At 37.9% G+C, this 18,687-nt stretch overlaps 2 protein-coding genes across 2 annotated transcripts in view; one reads left to right on the top strand and one right to left on the bottom strand.

The window, feature by feature from the left end:
- The window catches only part of epha4l (eph receptor A4, like), a 42,690-nt gene extending 33,468 nt beyond the window's left edge, over window positions 1-9,222 (top strand). The window contains exons 9-17 of the mRNA XM_079886728.1: window positions 202-254; window positions 343-456; window positions 539-724; window positions 4,736-4,797; window positions 5,123-5,332; window positions 5,902-6,051; window positions 6,251-6,444; window positions 7,515-7,676; window positions 7,774-9,222. Coding sequence (XP_079742854.1) covers window positions 202-254; window positions 343-456; window positions 539-724; window positions 4,736-4,797; window positions 5,123-5,332; window positions 5,902-6,051; window positions 6,251-6,444; window positions 7,515-7,676; window positions 7,774-7,888 — 1,246 coding nt within the window. The 3' untranslated portion in view covers window positions 7,889-9,222. The remainder of the gene's footprint in view (window positions 1-201; window positions 255-342; window positions 457-538; window positions 725-4,735; window positions 4,798-5,122; window positions 5,333-5,901; window positions 6,052-6,250; window positions 6,445-7,514; window positions 7,677-7,773) is intronic.
- Window positions 8,473-15,495, bottom strand: LOC307167541 (NACHT, LRR and PYD domains-containing protein 3-like). The gene is made up of 12 exons (XM_079886718.1): window positions 15,447-15,495; window positions 14,922-15,026; window positions 14,110-14,220; window positions 13,815-13,928; window positions 13,326-13,397; window positions 11,481-13,244; window positions 11,092-11,262; window positions 10,901-10,993; window positions 10,585-10,758; window positions 9,914-10,084; window positions 9,661-9,834; window positions 8,473-9,557 (listed from the first exon to the last, which is right to left on the bottom strand). The coding sequence occupies exons 2-12, from the start codon at window positions 14,981-14,983 to the stop codon at window positions 9,401-9,403; spliced, it is 3,063 nt and encodes a 1,020-aa protein (XP_079742844.1). The 5' UTR covers window positions 14,984-15,026; window positions 15,447-15,495; the 3' UTR covers window positions 8,473-9,400.
- Between the last annotated feature and the right edge of the window lie 3,192 nt (window positions 15,496-18,687).

Genomic DNA, 18,687 nt, shown 5'->3' on the forward strand with positions numbered 1-18,687 from the left:
TAGATAGCATTTTTTATTAAACTTACTGAAACTGAAATAAAAATATTCAAAACGAAACAATGTCATAATAAAAATGACAAAAGCTCATAATATTACTAAAACAAACTAAAATTAATAAATATTATCTAAATAATACTAAAATAACACTGATAGACCAATAAAAGAATAAATGCTAAATAATTGTGTATATTTTCATCTCAGGAGGAGCAAATACAGCCAAACTAAACAGGCTGAGGAGAAAAACCTGAAGCCAGGTAAGCAAACCCCTTTTATTAGTCCACAGCTGGAACAAAAAAATTAAAATTTTCCATTTTCAAACCTTCTGTTAAATTATGCCGGCAGGGGTGAGAATATATGTGGACCCTTTCACCTACGAAGACCCCAACCAGGCCATCAGGGAGTTCGCTAAGGAAATCAGTACCTCCTGTATCAAGATCGAGAAGGTGATCGGCATTGGTACGTTAACAATCCTTTTATGTCTTTAGCATGTCATCTGTTGATGAGAGATGCATGTAAATATGACTCACTGTGACTGTAGGTGAGTTTGGTGAGGTGTGTAGCGGCCGTCTGAAACTTCCTGGAAAGCGTGAGATCTGTGTGGCCATCAAGACGCTGAAGGCGGGGTTCACCGAGCAGCAGAGGCTGGACTTCCTGAGCGAGGCCAGTGTCATTGGCCAGTTTGAACATCCCAATATCATTCACCTGGAGGGCGTGGTCACCAAATGTAAGTCAACGTTGACATCAAGGGCTTTTATTTGTCTCCTGCAGTCATTTTTAATTTGGGATGTCTTCATCAGGTTTGACTTGCCTTAAAGGGATAGTTCACATCATTTACTCACCCTCATACCATCCCCAATGTATTTGACTTTCTTTCTTCAGATAAACACAAACGAAGATTTTTATGATAGTAATCAATTTTTGTGAGTCCATATAATGCAGGTGAATGGGTGGCGCTCGATTGACTCTTGGGTTTTTCGTATGACCGTAGATCAGAAGTGATGATTTATAGTTAAATTAGTTAAAATATTAGGGCCAGATTTACTAACAGCTTGCTCCAGTGCAAACCCTTAAAAAACGACATCTTTAGACATTTAGCATTTAGCGCTGGAAAGGCGTGGACACAGTTATTTTTGCGGCTGACCTTATTGTATATGCGTTTGTAGGAGTTTCCCTTTTAGACGCAAAATTTATGGGAGGAGAGTATTCAAATGAATCATGCAGGGTGATTTACGAAGGTTTGCGCTAGTCAATTCTCTGGTATTTGCGCCATTATTTACCGCCCTAAAAAAGCATGTCTTAAACCAGACGCTAACTGGTAGATTGCGTTGGTCATTATGGAAATGATCTGACTGCGTCTGTGTTCTTTAATTTCCGCGTCGTCAGTAGATCACACACACAACTTTCCATCTGCACTTTTATGGGATTGCACTCTCGCGCTAATTTTCCCTGTTTAGTAAATCTGGCCCTTAGGATTGTTCTTACACACACCTATTGTTTCGCTTCAGAAGATACAAATTTTTCCACTAGGGATTAACGTCATGGATACCATCATCTACCGTTATGGATTAGCTCAGCAGTTTTTGGACGAATAAAGAAGTTTTGAGTTCTGAAACTTACAGGATATTTTTATAGTACAATGTCTTCTTATATGTTGAAAGATCAAGGAAATTTTGATTTCTCAATTCTCAGTCATGACCCCTTTAAGTAGAATTGTATTTAATGGAAACGTATTTTTGACCATTTGTTACGTGAGGCAAAAAAGTTACAATCAAGGATAAACAGCATTTAAACACAACATCTGCTCAAGTACTTGAAGTCTGCTATTGGATCGTTGAGGGTATCCATCATATTATGCGACTACATTAACAGAGAGCTTACCACCTTCTTTCTGCCTTTAGAACAAATGGTGCAACCAAATAAAGTACAGAGTTAGTTACAAACTAACTAGTTGTTACTAAGCTTCTAGGTTGTACTTTACGTTCCAATGTAAGAACTTAGGAACGGCTGGTGAAACCCTATCCAGAACACTACATGGTCAAAAGTGTGGATATTAAGTAGGCTTAAACCCCCTAAAGAAACCGGCTGGTGATGTCGTTTTCCTTTTGATGTGCTAATGGTCGTGTGTGTTTATGTATGCATGTCCAGCTTATCAGTGTGTTTGCTTGCTGAGCGTGTCCTGACAAAAACTGCTGTGTGATGCACACACACTCACCCTTGTGGTCTCCAGATGGAGTGGGCCGCTCCGAGGGACTAATGTGAGCTAAAAAGCACAGCAGACTCATTAATCACTTCGTCAGGCCTAAATGTGTTTGGGGGTTAGAGTGTCACCCTATATCTCTAACCTACAGCCACTGCTGTGTGTGTGTGTGTGTGTGTGTGTGTGTGTGTGTGTGTGTGTGTGTGTGTGTGTGTGTGTGTGAGAGAGAGAAAGTTAGCCTTCACACACTACACATTTGGCTTCTTATTCGTCTTGGCTTTCCTTCTACTTTATTTTTCTGTTTACTTACTTTTCCAAATGTCATTACATGTTTAGTAAACCAGTACTAGTTAATCCCTAAGAGAATGTAATAAAAAAAAAATAGTTTTGTGAGTTTAATAAAAGATTATTTTTTGCAATGTCATAACATAAATTTAGATTAAATATATTTATTAGGGCTGTCAAACGATTAATCGCGATTAATCGCATCCAAAATAAAAGTTTGTGTTTACATAATATATGTGTGTGTATGGAGTATAATTATTTTCTATATATAAATACACACACATGCATATATATTTAAGAAAAATGTGTTATTTATATATAAAATATTTATATATAATATAAATTATATATAATATAAATATATATATATATATATATATATATATATACACAGTATATACATGCAAATATTTCTTAAATATAGACATGCATGTGTGTGTATTTATATATAGAAAATAATTATACACCGTACACACACACATATATTATGTAAAAACAAACTTTTATTTTGGATGCGATTAATCGTGATTAATCGTTTGACAGCCCTAATAAATATATTATATATTATATTATTATATTTATAAATTGTGTATATGAAAATATATAAAAGTTGAATTAAAAGAAACAAAATATTACATAAATTGTGATTTTTTTTTTTAAATGTTATATATATATATATATATATATATATTATATTATATAAATTGTGTATATGATTATATTAAAATATTAAAAAGATATATTTTGAACATATTTTTAAATAATATTAATGTTTTTTTTAATATTTGTTTGTATATGGTTGATTATAATCGCAATACAAACACACACACACACACACACACACACACACACATATATATATATATATATATATATATATAAAATCATAAGTTATTTAAGTTATTTAAATAATAGTTTTATATAAACAGTTTCTTTTTGTATGTTATGCATTTCTGTATTATGTGTTTATTTCTCATACTCGGCTGTACATGCTGAAAGAAACTTCATGTCTTGAGCAGCAGGCGACATCAAAACCATTGATTTATAATTCCTTAGTAAATTAAATTGGTGGGAGACATTTCTAACAGGTGAATACCAGCCAGCTCTGTCAATGTTTAATTTAATTTTAGCTCATAAATGTCCCCATGAAACTATAAAGTCATCTTTAAGTCTCCTGCTTTGTGTTACAGCAGAGTTAATAGAGTTGAATACTTCATTTGCATAATGTAAATTAGTATGAAGTGAATATAAATATGTAAATAAGGCAATGTGGTATTACTGGGCCTCTCAGTATCTCTCATCAATGATTCAACTGCTTTTCTTTGCGACTGGTACTCTTGTTTCAAATGCAAGTCATCAGTGTTTTTGTTTTTTGAAATTCTGAGTAAAATATTTATGGTTTGATGGAGATTCTAACCCTTGTCTTGCAGAGTTCATTGTCAAACATACACATACTTGTAGGCTCAACCATACACGCAAAACTTGACAAAGTCAGTAAACACCTCATTAGCATTCTAATAGGGTGGGCGTGAAGGGGTGGGGCTGGGAAACTCAGACAGTGAGTGTGAGGGGTCAGAGGTCACCTGCTCCTCAGGCACTCTGGAAGAGCTGTCAGTCAAACTTGCCTCAAGGTCATCAGAAAGGCCAGCCCAACAAAGATGGCCGACAATGTGTCTGGTCGAGCTTTATTTACCGCACTTCCTCTATAGGAAAGGAGCATTGGTGAGTGTCAATCAGCAGGCCTGCTGTCAGTGTGTGTTGGTTCTGTTTGAATTACTGATATTCATGTTCTGTGCCTAGTGTTTACATCTGGTTGGTTGACACTGAGTTTTGTGCGATGTATGAGAAGTTTCAAGAAACGGTGTTGCATACGCCCAATGCATCTCTGGCATTCAAATACTGTCAGTGGGAAAGTTTTAGTACTTTTTAAATAGATTTACATGTATTCAATTAGCAGACGCCTTTATTCAAAGCAACTTACAAATAAGGAATACAACAAAATGATTCATCCTCCTAAGAAGGCATTAACATGCTATAACACAAATCTCCACGATTGTTCATACTAGATTTGTTTGAATTTTATATATATACTGTATATATATATATATTATATATATATATATATATATATATATATATATATATATATGTGTGTGTGTGTGTGTGTGTGTGTGTGTGTGTGTGTGTGTGTGTGTATAGAAACTTGAATTTATTTAGTTTAATTGTTCTCTTTTTGTCTCTCTTTCATTGCAGGCAAGCCAGTTATGATTATCACTGAGTACATGGAGAACGGCTCACTGGACATGTTTCTCAGAGTAAGATTGTGTTTGTGTGTCTATTCAGTATGTTTCTACATTTAAATTAAAGATATATCTTAAATTCTGCATTCATTTTCAAATTTAACATTTTTTACATTCTCTGGATAGAAAAAAAAAAATTAGGCTTACATACAGACAGACAGACAGACAGACAGACAGACAGATAGATAGATAGATAGATAGATAGATAGATAGATAGATAGATAGCTTGCTTGTGTTTCTCCCCATCCTAAATGACTCACAAGAACAATCGCGATTAGAGCAACTTTGATTCTTGTCAAGGTGTCACTATTTAGGTCTGAAGTGTTGCTTCCTCTTTCAGAAGAATGACGGTCGCTTCACCGTTATCCAGCTGGTGGGCATCCTGAGAGGAATCGCGTCCGGTATGAAATATCTCTCCGACATGAGTTACGTTCACAGGGACCTCGCAGCACGCAACATCCTAGTAAACAGCAACCTGGTGTGCAAAGTCTCGGATTTTGGGATGTCCAGAGTGCTGGAAGATGAACCAGAAGGAGCATATACTACCAGGGTACGAGTGTTTACATTTATGCATTTACAATGTTACATTTATAGGTATCAACACTAAAACTTTACAATAAGGTCCTAATCATTAACATTGGCTAATGCATTAACTAACAATGAGCAATAAATTTGTATTTTATTTTATTTATTTTTTTATCTTTGTTAACATTTAGTTAATAATAACACTGGTTCCAATACAGTTATATGGAATTTCAACCTTCTGGGAATGTCACTTATTCAAATTAGTGGATCGGAATTTACTGTTGAATAAAGGCCCTTTCACACCAAGGATGATAACTGTGATGATAATGATAAAGATATAGTTTTATAAATCATTCTAAATATAAAAGAATAGCAGAGTCGACACCACAACTATAACGATAACGGCACAGAGAAACAATATTGTTGGAATCACTTTCAGAACGATTTCATCCAGCTGATGAACGATAAAAACATTCAGAGCCAATCAGAATCCATCCTGCTTTAAAGATGGGTGGTGTGGACTCTAGTTATAGTTATCATGGTGTAAACAGGCTTTAATTCTGATTAACATGAACATGAACCTGTCAATCACAGGGAGGGAAGATTCCAATCCGCTGGACGGCTCCAGAAGCCATCATGTACAGGAAGTTCACCTCGGCCAGTGACGTGTGGAGTTATGGCATCGTCATGTGGGAAGTGATGTCATATGGCGAACGACCATATTGGGACATGAGCAACCAGGATGTAAGTGGCACTGTACCACAAATCTAATTAATTACGACAGCTTGTCATGCCTTCTGCGCTGGCGTTCCCATGGTACACTTAAAAGAGTATTAATACTTTGCTTTATCGTGCTATTGTGTGCCATGCCAAGTTATACAAACCAACTGAAAGCGGTAGTTCAGAAAGATCAGCCACTCATTTCCTCTCTCCTGTTTCCTAGGTGATAAAGGCAATAGAGGAAGGCTACCGGTTGCCGCCGCCCATGGAGTGCCCGCTGGCTCTGCATCAGCTCATGCTGGAGTGCTGGATGAGGGAACGCGCAGACAGACCCAAATTCAGCCAGATAGTCAACATGCTGGACAAACTCATACGCAATCCTGCCACGCTCAAGAGGACGGCAGGAGACGCCAGCAGGTGCACATCAACACTTTTATTCTCGTTGGGACTTTACATTCACAATTTTTTGTTCTTTTGGGTATATTTTGGTACAAATCCTAAAATATGTGTTTGGCTTTTGTAGATATTTATTAAAAGAAAGAAAATCCCTTATGAACTTTTATTAGGTTTATCTATTCTTCTGGGGATTTAAATTTAATCTCGACTTATAATTGTTGTACATTTAACTCAAAGGCCTGCCAAATTGAATGTGCCATTGAGGCCCAAAATATTTCATAAAGCATTTTAGTTAACTTCTGTTAAATCCCGTCATGAGTAACAGTTAAAAGAGAACCTGGTTAGCAGTATGTAAAATGGGACCACGTTTTTGCAATACATGCATAGCATACAAATGTTTGGAAATTAATACTTTTATTCAGCAAGGAAGCATTAAATTGATCAAAGGGAACAGTAAAGACATATTTGTTATAAAAGATTTCTATTTCAAATAAATGCCTTTTTTTTTTTTACTTTCTATAAAAAACAATAAATAAAAAAGAAGTTTCCACAAGAAATATTAAGCAGCACAACTGTTTTCAACATTGATTTCTTGAGCAGCAAATCAGCATATTAGAATGATTTCTGAAGGATCATGTGACACTGAAGACTGGAGTAATTATGCTGAAAATTCAGCTTTGATCACAGGAATAAATTCTATTTTAAAATATATTCAAATAGAAAAGTAATTTTAAATGTGTAATTATAATTCACACTTTTTTAATAAAACAAAATGCAGCCTTGGTGAGCATAAAAGACTCAAAAAACATTTTAAAAAATCTAACCAACCCTAAACTTGTAACAGTAGTGAACAGTAGTTTGTGTCAGTTTTAACCCTAAAATGAGCTTTTTTGTCATTTGCTTATAAAAATTATGATTTTATTCAGTTCCTTTATAAAGTTGAATCAGGTTTTGCTGTTGGGGCATTTTGGAAATGTAATCTCTATGAGAGTAGCAAAACAAGCAAACACGCATAATGCCACACACACACAAATTCTGGCAAGTTCATTTTCCCTGGAATAAAATATATTATGTAATGTTGTTGCCCTCAGGCCCCACCCATCCATGCTTCACCACGCCCCCTCTGAAGGCTCCGCCCCCTCTTTGGGTTCTGTAGAGGAATGGCTGAAAATCATTGGACTTGACCAATACAGAGAAAACTTCAACACAGCAGGATACTGCAGCTTAGAGAGCGTCATACCCATGAGTCATGAGTGAGCATTACAACACATTACACACCTAATTACACATCCTGATGAGCTTGAAGATGACTATAGCTTAACAAATATCCCCTGTGCTGCTCTTTTACAGGGATCTGGCCAAAATGGGAATCTCATGCAGTGCACATCAGAGGAAGATCCTGAGCAGCGTGCAGGATTTATTGTCTGGAATGCATCGAAGACAAGACACAAAGATTCCTGTCTGATCTGTGACGAAGGGAAAAAAACAATGCATCATGTTGGTTAGCATGAAATACAAGAGAGACGGAATATTTCACATCACTCTTGCACTTTAATGGAATATGAATGGTATGAAGATCAGAATGAATGAGCTAAACTGCACTTTTCTGGACCGCTTTGTGCTTTTTTTCATTTTCTTCCCTGATTGTCTTCATGATGTCTAAGGATTTTTAAACTGGCCTTTTGCCGACAATTAAAATGACTTAATGCGTCTCTCCGGCTGAGATGTTTCTGACCCTCTTGATCCAGGCAGCAAGGCAGTATTTTTTGACAGGAGAAAGTTTGGGAAGTGTTCTTGTGTAAGTGGAAAAAAACATTTAAACTAAGTGCAAACAGACTACGACGCCTTTCTCCTCAGGATCTTTTCAGGATGGCCGATCGTCATCATCAGCGGGAAGGAATTGTTCCCTGTGGATCAAATTTGAACGTTATAGTCAAACGGATCTTTTGCCTCGGGAGATTTTGAGCCATTGTAAACTAATCTAACAGACCTTTTGGACAGTGTGTGTTTGTTTTATGAAGGCCAGATGGAGCTTTTAGAGGCATTGCTGAATGGAAAATTATATTGCTTTATTTGTTGAAAAAAATAAATAAAGGGAATGAGAAGATAGATCCAGATAAGATTTAGTCTTGGGTTACTCATGTTCTGTGTATTCAATCTTTGCATTTTTGAAGTAGCAAAGTAAATGACTTAATCTGACGGTTCTTCCTGGTTTCTTTTTGTCAATCCTTCAGTCTTTTTATTTTCCCCTCTTTTCAATTTCATTTAATTTACTTCCATGTCTCTACCTTTTGAGTACCATTGAATCTACAACCAGAGGTCATGCGCAAATAATTAAATCTGTGTATGTAATTTGATAAAATGTTCGAAACTGCTGAATTTAATCATTGCAAGAATTTCATAGTCACAGATCTATTTTTAAAACTTTTTTCACTGTACATAATCTAGGATTTTGTTTGTACATATCATGTTTTTAATTGTTTTCGTCATGATGTATATAATACCAGCAGTCGTTTTCATGTACAGCTTCTAAGTTCTCTCATTTTCTTCCTTTTTTCCCCTTTACATGTGCAAAAAGATGTTAACGTAATGTATTTAATTTTCACAGTGAGCATAATAGTCATGTTGCAGTAAATTTAACATTGTAAAACAGCAGTACATTTAAGAATGGTTTGGTAACAGGTTGAGGAATCTTAATTTCACAGTTTCTGTATTTCCACCTTTAGGTGCACCTAACTTATGAGCTTTATTTATGATCTTTTTGTATCTAGTTCTTAAAATAAAATTTCAAAGAAATTGTTTGTAGTTAACACTCTATAAGTATCCAGAAAAGAAATGCATATCCATTGTACAACATCCATATATAGTAAGTATGACATCCTTTCCATGAGTTGATGATGGTTACTGTATTTTATGAGTTATCCCACTCTTTTTTTAAGGGTTATCTTAAACAGTAGTGTTTGTGTTTTTCTGTTTTTTATGATGACTTTTCCAGTATCATGGCGATCACATTCAAGTCTGACTCTTCCAGATCATTCTGAAGCAGATCGATCTCTTTCAGGTGGGATGGATTTGATTTCAGAGCTTCGGTCAGGGCTGTCACACCTTCATGTGTAACATTACAGTTGGACAACCTGAAGAAAGCAGAGTGGATTTTCAGAAAGTGGAAAAGTTAACCAATAATGGTATTAATGGTTTAGTTTTTGTGGAAATCTGAATAGGTTTAATTTATTTTACCTCAGCTTCTCTAGTGTACAGCGAGGATCCTCCAGTCCGACACAGAGCTTCTTCACACCTGAATCTCGTAGATCATTAATACTCAGATCCAGATCTGTCAGATTGGAGGTCTTTGAGTTGAGAGCTGAAGCCAGAGCAGTGCAACCTTTCTCTGTGATTCCACATTTGTCCAACCTGAGAAAGAAATGAATTATAACATATGCTTGGTTTTCCAACTTTATCAAAAACTATGCACTGATTTCTATATCTGAACCTCAGTGTTTTCAGTCTAGAGTTTGGGTCATGGAGAACAGCAGACAGCAGCTCCACTCCCTGACCTCCAGGTCTGTTGTTACCCAGGTCCAGCTCTCTCAGCTGAGTGTTTGACTTTAGAGTTGAAGAAAGAGATTCAAAGCCTTCTGCGCTGATTTTGCAAGTTGAAAGTCTAAAAAGTAAAAAAAAAGTTGTTAATTATACAGCTTATAGTACACAATATTACTTTAAAGGATTCATTCAACTCAAAAAAAAAAAAAATTCTGTCATTTATACAAACTTTTAATTTAAACTTTTTTTTTTTCTCCATACAAAGTGGTGGATGGTAATTTAAAGGCCAACATTAAAACAGTAGTATCATGTAAGTAGACCACATTGATAAACTGAAATGTAGTTTAAGAGTGAGAGTCTGCTGTTGCTCTTTAAAAACATTCAGAAACCGCAACCACATTATAATGAATATCCGATGGATAAAATAAAGTCCAACATTACTTTTCCCACTGAATATCCTGATTCAGTAGAAAATTATTTTATGTCGATTTTCATTGGGACAAATGGAAGTGTTGCAATAGTAGCTTTAGGGCAGGTCTTCTCTCCATTGACTGTTTATACTGCATAACACTTTTTAAAATAATCAATGATTCAGATAAAGGTTAGTTTGTTTTAACTCACTTCAGTGTTTCCAATCCACACTGAACTTTCTCCAGAACAGCACAGAGATGTTTCACTCCTGAGTCTCCTATGTTATTCCAGCTCAGATCCAGCACTTTCAGATGAGAAGGGTTTAAACTCAGAGCTGAGCTCAGGAAAACACAGCTTGCTTCTGTTACTCCACAGTTCTTCAGACTACAGAGAGAAGAGGAAAAAATATAATTAAAGTCTTCATTATCATTCTTATTAAGAAGGTAGGCTATCATTTAAAGTATGCAGATACTATGCATTTGTAAACCTGAATATACAATATCTGGAGCTTAGAGAGTAAACCTACTTGAGTGATTCCAGCCTACACTTTGTGTCCTGTAGTCCAGCAGTAGGAAGGACGACAAGATCGGGATCACACTCATCAGAACCCAGACTCCTCCTGACAATGGATTCATATCTTTGATTAAAACCTTTAAATGTAAACAGGGCTTGTATAAAAATATTGTTTTTGTGTTTTGGTTCACTGAAAACTCATACACTAATTTTTTAAAGTCGTAGTGTGATCTTTTCAATCCAATACAGAGTATTTCCACTCCAGAGTCCTGCAGGTTGTTGTGGCTCAAATCCAGCTCTCTGAGATTAGATATTGATGGAAGAACAGCAGAAAGCACCGCACAGCCTTTTTCTGTGATATTACAGTCATGCATCCTGTCAGAACAAATATATTAATATCAGCATCAGCTGTTTAGACTAAGGTAGATGCTATTTATTGTGTATATAATGGTAGATACTGTTGCACCAAGTATAAATTGCATAAAATAGCATCTTTAAAATAGTGATTTACACAGTGTAAATAGAAGTAATGTGCTATTTGTTCTCAAGGTAAAATATTGACTCTATGTAAGCAAGCAACTACATGTTCTCACCAGATCTTTTTTGACAACTTGATCACAGGAAGCAACCAGAACACAGCTGTGTCCGATCTTCCATATTTACGAAGTTCAAACTCATTGAACTTCTCATTTGATGTCATTAAGATGTACACCAGAGCTGACCAGAGATGTGGGGACAGAGTTTCGCTGTTTATTTTTCCGGAGGTCAGGTAGCTTTGGATTTCAGTAATAAGGGAATGATCATTCAGTTCATTCAGACAGTGGAACAAAACAAGAGTCATTTCTGAGCAAGGGATTGTTTTTACCGTTTGCTTGAGATACTCAACAGTTTTTTCTCTTTCCAGAAAGCTTCCTGTCTTCTTCACCAAAAGCCCTTTTAGGAGCTTGTGATTTGACTCCAGTGAAAGTCCCATGAGGAAGCGAAGGAAAAGATCGAGATGTCCATTAATAGTTTCTAAAGATTTTTTGACTGCATACTTGTGTAAGCTGAACATTGTCACAGGGGTTCCAGATTCATGGGCTTCAAGCACGTTTTTGCCGCTGTTGTGGAAGGAGAGGTGCACATATAGAGCCGCTAGATGTTCCTGAACACTCAGATGAACAAAGCAGAAGACTTTCCCCTGATACCAGCCAAACTCCTCTCTGAAGATCTGAGTGCACAATCCTGAGTACACTGATGCTTCTGTCTCATCAATGCCACACTCTCTCAGGTCTTCCTCATAGAAGATCACATTGCCTCTTTCCAGTTGCTCATATGCCAGTTTCCCCAGTTTGAAGATCATCTCTTTATCTTTGTCCTCATTCTCATTGTACTTTGTGTTTTTGATGCTAATCTGTGCTATGAGGAAGTGTGTGTACATCTGAGTGAGAGTCTTGGGAATCTCTCCACTCTCTGCTTCGCTCAACATCTTCTCCAGAACAGTGGCTGAGATCCAGCAGAACACTGGGATGTGGCACATGATGTAGAGGCTCCTTGATGACTTCAGGTGTGTGAAGATTGTATTGGCCAGACTCTGATCACTGATTCTCTTCCTGAAGTATTCCTCCTTCTGTGGCTCATTGAAGCCTCGTACCTCTGTCACTCGATGGACACACTCAGAGGGGACGAGATCGGCTGCTGCTGGTCTGGAGGTGATCCAGATGAGAGCAGAGGGAAGCAGATTCCCCACAATGAGGTTCGTCAGCAGCGCGTCCACTGAGGCTGATTCACTTACATCACACAACCTCACATCGCTCTGAAAATCCAGAGACAGACGACACTCGTCCAGACCATCAAAGATGAACAATACTTTATATTTGTCAAAGGATATTTCCATTTCTTTTGTTTCAGGGAAAAAGACATGAAGAAGATCTGAAAGACTGAGTGTTTTGTCCTTCATTAACTTGATCTCTCTGAAAGGAAGTGGAAATATGAGCTGGACGTCCTGATTCTCTTTCTCTTCAGCCCAGTCCAGGATGAACTTCTGCACAGAGACTGTTTTTCCAATGCCAGCGACTCCCTTTGTCAGCACAGTTCTGATGGGTTTGTCTTGTCCAGGTAAAGGTCTAAAGATGTCATTGCATTTGATCGGTATTGTCACTCCTTCTGCAGCCTTCAGTGATTTTTCTATCCTTTTAATTTCATGTTCATTACTGATCTCTCCATTTCCACCCTCTGTGATGTAAAGCTCTGTGTAGATCTCATTCAGGAGTGTTGGGTTTCCCTGGTTTGCAAATCCTTCAGAAATGTAGATATGCTTCTTTTTTATGTGTGATTTCAACCTTTGAATCTTGACTTCATGTGTTTCTGAATCATGTCTGTTGAATACATGTTTGTTAGTAGCAACAACTACGCACAAATTCAGACACTATAAATGAGTCTTGATACATTTAACCTACTGATATCCAGTGCATCTACCAGGAAAGCTGCCATTCTTCTCAGCATCTTGATCTGATTTTCTGTGTAAATCCCTTATAGACGCACACAAAAAAAGTTTGATATCGGTCACTTAACTTCACTTTTTATCTTCACTGAATTTACTAGAAATGGTTAACACGTTTAAAACATGACCAGCATTCAGAGGAGACCATCTTATCTTGTCCTAATCATTCTCTTGTTTTCTGCCCTTGATCTTTGATAATCTTATTTGAATCTTTTCTCTTACATAAACTAACAACAAGTCACAAAGAGAAACTAAAATAATCCAGCCACGCCACAATGACTGTCATCTTCTCGTCTGTCAAGTCAGTGTAAAGTACTCTGATGCTTTCTTATTCTTAAAATGCATAAAGTATTTGTTTGTCTGAGAACTATAGAGACTTTGTGTACATCTGTCTTCCTACCACAGCACTGCAGTTCTGACTACCTGTAGCATAAATCGCCATTACTTTTTTCCAATGGGAGCTAATCCATTTTTCAGTTGAATTGGTATTTGCATTGATCGATCGCTCTTCATGGACAAAATGCTTGGGGCAGGCGAATCCGGTTTCTCCTGCTGAAGACTGACAGAGAAACAAAAAAAACAAAAACATTTAAGCGAAGTGTTATTGTAGTGTTTAGAGAAGTTTAACAACAAACCATTGAGGAGAAGAGGTGAACAGAAAATGATTGGAAACTCCTTCCTCCTTTATATGAATGTGCAGTTCTGAAGTTCTGACTACCTTTAGCATAAATTGTCATTACCTTTTTCCAATGGGAGCTGATCCATTTTTCAGTTGAATTGGTATTTTCATTGATCGGTCACTCTTCATGGACAAAACACTAAGGCCAGAAGAGTCTGATCTCTCCATCAAACTGCAACAGGAAATACAAGATTATGTCATGTTATATTATGTAAATTAAGGTTAATGTTATCACGCTCCATGTGACATTACAGCTCAAATAGCAAGCACATTTTACTGAAGAAAACTTCACTTTTCTGCTTTTAATCATCCATCCCGCTTGCCTTTTTACATGCCACATATGCTGTCTTCATTGATATTAAATTAATTAGGGTCAATAACCCTTAACATTTCTTGCATTTCAGCAAAATAGCAGATTATTATAATACACAGAAAGTGTCTGCGTGTTTCTTCATTTGGTTCAAATGTTCCCTGTAAGGGTGATTAGAAAACTTGAAATGATGTAGTTTTTGAAGATATGTTTTATTACTTCAGTGAATTGGCATTTGCATTGATCTGTCACTCCTCATAGACAGAACTCTGGGTGCAGGTGAATCTGATTTCTCCTGATCAAAACTGTCAGATGCGACATTCAACATTACATCACGATTAATGGAATTAGAAATTAAATTAAATTGTTAAATAATTTAGAATTTAATCACAGCTATTATCTAGACATATGATAGCAGTACAATTTCTCCTCAAAATAATCATATCTTCTTTTAAACAAACTGATGCTGACATTGATCCATAAATCAGCCAACAATCTAGTTCTATCCTAAGTCTGTAAACATACAAATTCATACATGTACAAAATAAATGTGTTTTTCTCACCCATTCAACCCACTGACAGAGGTGCCGGAATCATTGTCACCTTTAGTATTTATTAGAGACATGCTGTTTGTCCATATGTCTCACCTTTGTTTTTTAGAAGATAACCTGGAAAATAGAAGGCTTTTTATGCTTAAAGTTTTTGCAAATATGCTGGAAAAGTGAAAGAAACATTTGGTTATGAACGCAAGCGTTCTTTTAAGAACTGGTTTTACTAGATTGTTTTTCATGCAGTTGAGTCTGAAGTATAACAGGTTAGTTACCAGACAATATTTGACTAAACATAAGAATACAAATATAGTTTGTGATCATTCAAGATGATTTGTTTAACTTCCCAGAGAAAGCATAAAGATTATTCATGTTTTTGAACATTTAATTAACATTTAATTCAATGTTTTGTGAGATTTTCCAAATAAGATTATTGAAAACATTATCATTCTTTAAATCACAGTGTCAGGTGTTTTTTAGCTTTTATCTCAAGAGGATCCATTTTGCCTGTTATTTATCAAACGCTGCAGTGGTACTTACCATGTGTCTTCTAAATTCAACTTGACGGTCCTCTGGAATCAGTCGAACTGAACAATGTTTTTTGCTTTATCATGACTAACCTGCTCCTCCACATGTGATGATGTTGTGGCAACAAGGAAGTTGGCAATGGCCCATAGTCTCAGCCTCGGTGTCACTCCCACTAACTGCCTGATACTATTTGCAATTAAAAATGGAAAGCACTAGCAGCTTCTCAATGTAATAAAATCTAATCTAATTGGCTGGTTTTTGGTAGCGCGAATAAGGGCACACCAGTCTGCCTGGAAACAAAGTCATGTTTACAGGGTACCTGTGACGAAGGGGGAACTCAGAATCAAAGGAGAGCTGGATCCAAATGTAGTGAGTTCCAATGACAAACACGAAGACCAGAGAAACAGGAACAGAATGAGTGCACTAAACATAACATCCATATAGGAACAAGACTTGACAAGGAACACAAGAAACCAATATAAAAACGCAGCCGGCTAACAAGGGGCTGAGAAGGGACAGGTGTAGGTGATTAATAGTCATGGAAACAAATTAGGGTAACTATGTAAACAAACAACTAAGAAAACATGACCTAAACACAGGAAGTGAACACAGAAACATGTCACAAATAGAACCACCATTATTAGATTTTTACCCCCTTTTATCTTTTGCCTTTTTCTTTCTTATTTAGTTTACACATACCTCAATACTTAAAAGGATAGTTTAAAGGAGACCTATTTTGCCCCTTTTTACAAGATGTAAAATAAGTCTCTGATGTCGCCAGAGAGTGTGTGTGAAGTTTTAGCTTACAATACCCCACAGATATTTTTTATAGCATGTTAAATCACACTTTTTTTAGGGGTGAACAAAAACATGCCGTTTGTGTGTGTGTCCCTTTAAATGCAAATGAGCTGGTGCTCCCAGCCCCTTTTTGAGAAGAGGGCTGAGCTTCAAGAGCTCATGCAACAACAAAACAGGACAATCTCACACACTGAAAATGTCAGAAAATGCCAGTAACGGTGCTCAGCCTTATATGTTCGACCTGAATCCAGAGAATATATGCTGCATGGAGATAGAGTAGGTGTAACAATGAGGCAGGGACGAAGTGGAGAGAGAATCCACATGCAAGCACTACTTTAATAACAATACGAGCAGGTAATCTAGGGCAAACAAAGAAACTCAGGACAGGAACTACAAAGAGAAACACAAGGGCAATTTATACATAAGCTAACAAGGTAACAAGGCGGTGTGGTTGATTGTCATGGGAACACACAAGGGTAACCAAGGGAACTAACAGGACATACCTGGAGAGACTAATCAACATGAAAAACTACAAAACATGGCACAAGACAGGAAATAACACAAAAGTCCTCACACAAGACATGAACACAGGCTGAGATCGTGACAGAGCCCCCTCCCTAAAGAGCGGATTCCAGACACTCCATAAAAATAGACAAGTCGAGGAGGGATTTGAGTGGAGGCGGAACAGGGTGGCTGGATGGAGGGCCAGGCCCGTGGAACAGAAAAGAGCCTGGAGAAAGAGGTTGAGCAGGTGGCCAGGGCGGACCCAACAGTTCAGGGGGCCAGGGAGGCACCGGCTGGTCAGGCGCAGTGGTGGCCATCTTGTCCAAAGACACAGGCTCAAAGCCGGCCATCTTGTCCGAGGGCTCTGGAACAGCGGTGGCCATCTTGGCTGAGGGGTCATGAGATGGAGTTGATGTGTGTGCTGGCCACACACACACAAAATAGCCGTGGCCATGATGATCAGCGCTGTATCATCCGGAGCGGACTCAGGCACGGCGGCCATCTTGTTCGGGGACTCTGGAAGGGCGACCTTAACCGGAAAAAGCTCAGGCATGACATGAAGAAGCTCAGGCTCGGCAGGCATGAAATGAAGAAGCTCAGGCTCGGCAGACGTGAGACGAAGAAGCTCAGGCTTGGCCATGACGGGGTGAGACTCTGAAAGGTCGGCCATAACGGGACAAAGATCTGGAGCAAGGGCTACTGTGGGAGTGCCGCGTTCCTCCCCTGCGACCCCCACAGTTAATGCAGAGCCACTCAGTTGCAATGCACGATCGATGTAAAACTCCAGAGTCCAGTGAGGATCATGCAAAGGCATGAGTGAGCTAAGAGGCTCAGATAGCCCCCCACAAAAAAAAAATCATAACGCATACCTTGTCCATAGATGTTAAATATGCCAATAGTTCAATAAAGTCATATACATACACTCACCTAAAGGATTATTAGGAACACCTGTTAAATTTCTCATTAATGCAATTATCTAATCAACCAATCATATGGCAGTTGCTTCAATGCATTTAGGGGTGTGGTCCTGGTCAAGACAATCTCCTGAACTCTCCTGAATTTGCACGAGCTCACCAAAATTGGACAGTTGAAGACTGGAAAAATGTTGCCTGGTCTGATGAGTCTCGATTTCTGTTGAGACATTCAGATGGTAGAGTCAGAATTAGGCGTAAACAGAATGAGAACATGGATCCATCATGCCTTGTTACCACTGTGCAGGCTGGTGGTGGTGGTGTAATGGTGTGGGGGATGTTTTCTTGGCACACTTTAGGCCCCTTAGTGCCAACTGGGCATCGTTTAAATGCCACAGCCTACCTGAGCATTGTTTCTGACCATGTCCATCCCTTTATGACCACCATGTACCCATCCTCTGATGGCTACTTCCAGCAGGATAATGCACCATGTCACAAAGCTCGAATCATTTCAAATTGGTTTCTTGAACATGACAATGAGTTCACTGTACTAAAATGGCCCCCACAGTCACCAGATCTCAACCCAATAGAGCATCTTTGGGATGTGGTGGAACGGGAGCTTCGTGCTCTGGATGTGCATCCCACAAATCTCCATCAACTGCAAAATGCTATCCTATCAATATGGGCCAACATTTCTAAAGAATGCTTTCAGCACCTTGTTGAATCAATGCCATGTAGAATTAAGGCAGTTCTGAAGGCGAAAGGGGGTCAAACACAGTATTAGTATGGTGTTCCTAATAATCCTTTAGGTGAGTGTAGTCCTCAATGGGCCGATTCCCCTGACGGAGATGCATGATCTGTGCTGCTGGATTCATGGTTGGTCAGTCATTCTGTAACAATGAGGCAGGGACGAAGCGGAGAGAGAATCCACATGCAAGCACTACTTTAATAACAATACAAACAGGTAATCCAGGGCAAACAAAGAAACTCAGGACAGAAACATGGTACAGCAAACAACGACTGACAAACCACAAGAGAAA

This window comes from Squalius cephalus (genome assembly GCF_949319135.1).
Source record: "Squalius cephalus genome assembly, chromosome: 11".
Taxonomy (NCBI): domain Eukaryota; kingdom Metazoa; phylum Chordata; class Actinopteri; order Cypriniformes; family Leuciscidae; genus Squalius; species Squalius cephalus.

What these genes read in the sequence shown, in the direction of transcription:
- LOC307167541 (XM_079886718.1), bottom strand. Translation starts at nt 14,983, where the DNA reads ATGTCTCTAATAAATACTAAAGGTGACAATGATTCCGGCACCTCTGTC. An exon ending in AAGTTGTCAAAAAAGATCTG is followed by an intron (nt 11,263 to 11,480) that starts GTGAGAACATGT and finishes TTGTTCTGACAG; the next exon opens with GATGCATGACTGTAATATCA. An exon ending in TGTGGATTGGAAACACTGAA is followed by an intron (nt 10,085 to 10,584) that starts GTGAGTTAAAAC and finishes TTTACTTTTTAG; the next exon opens with ACTTTCAACTTGCAAAATCA.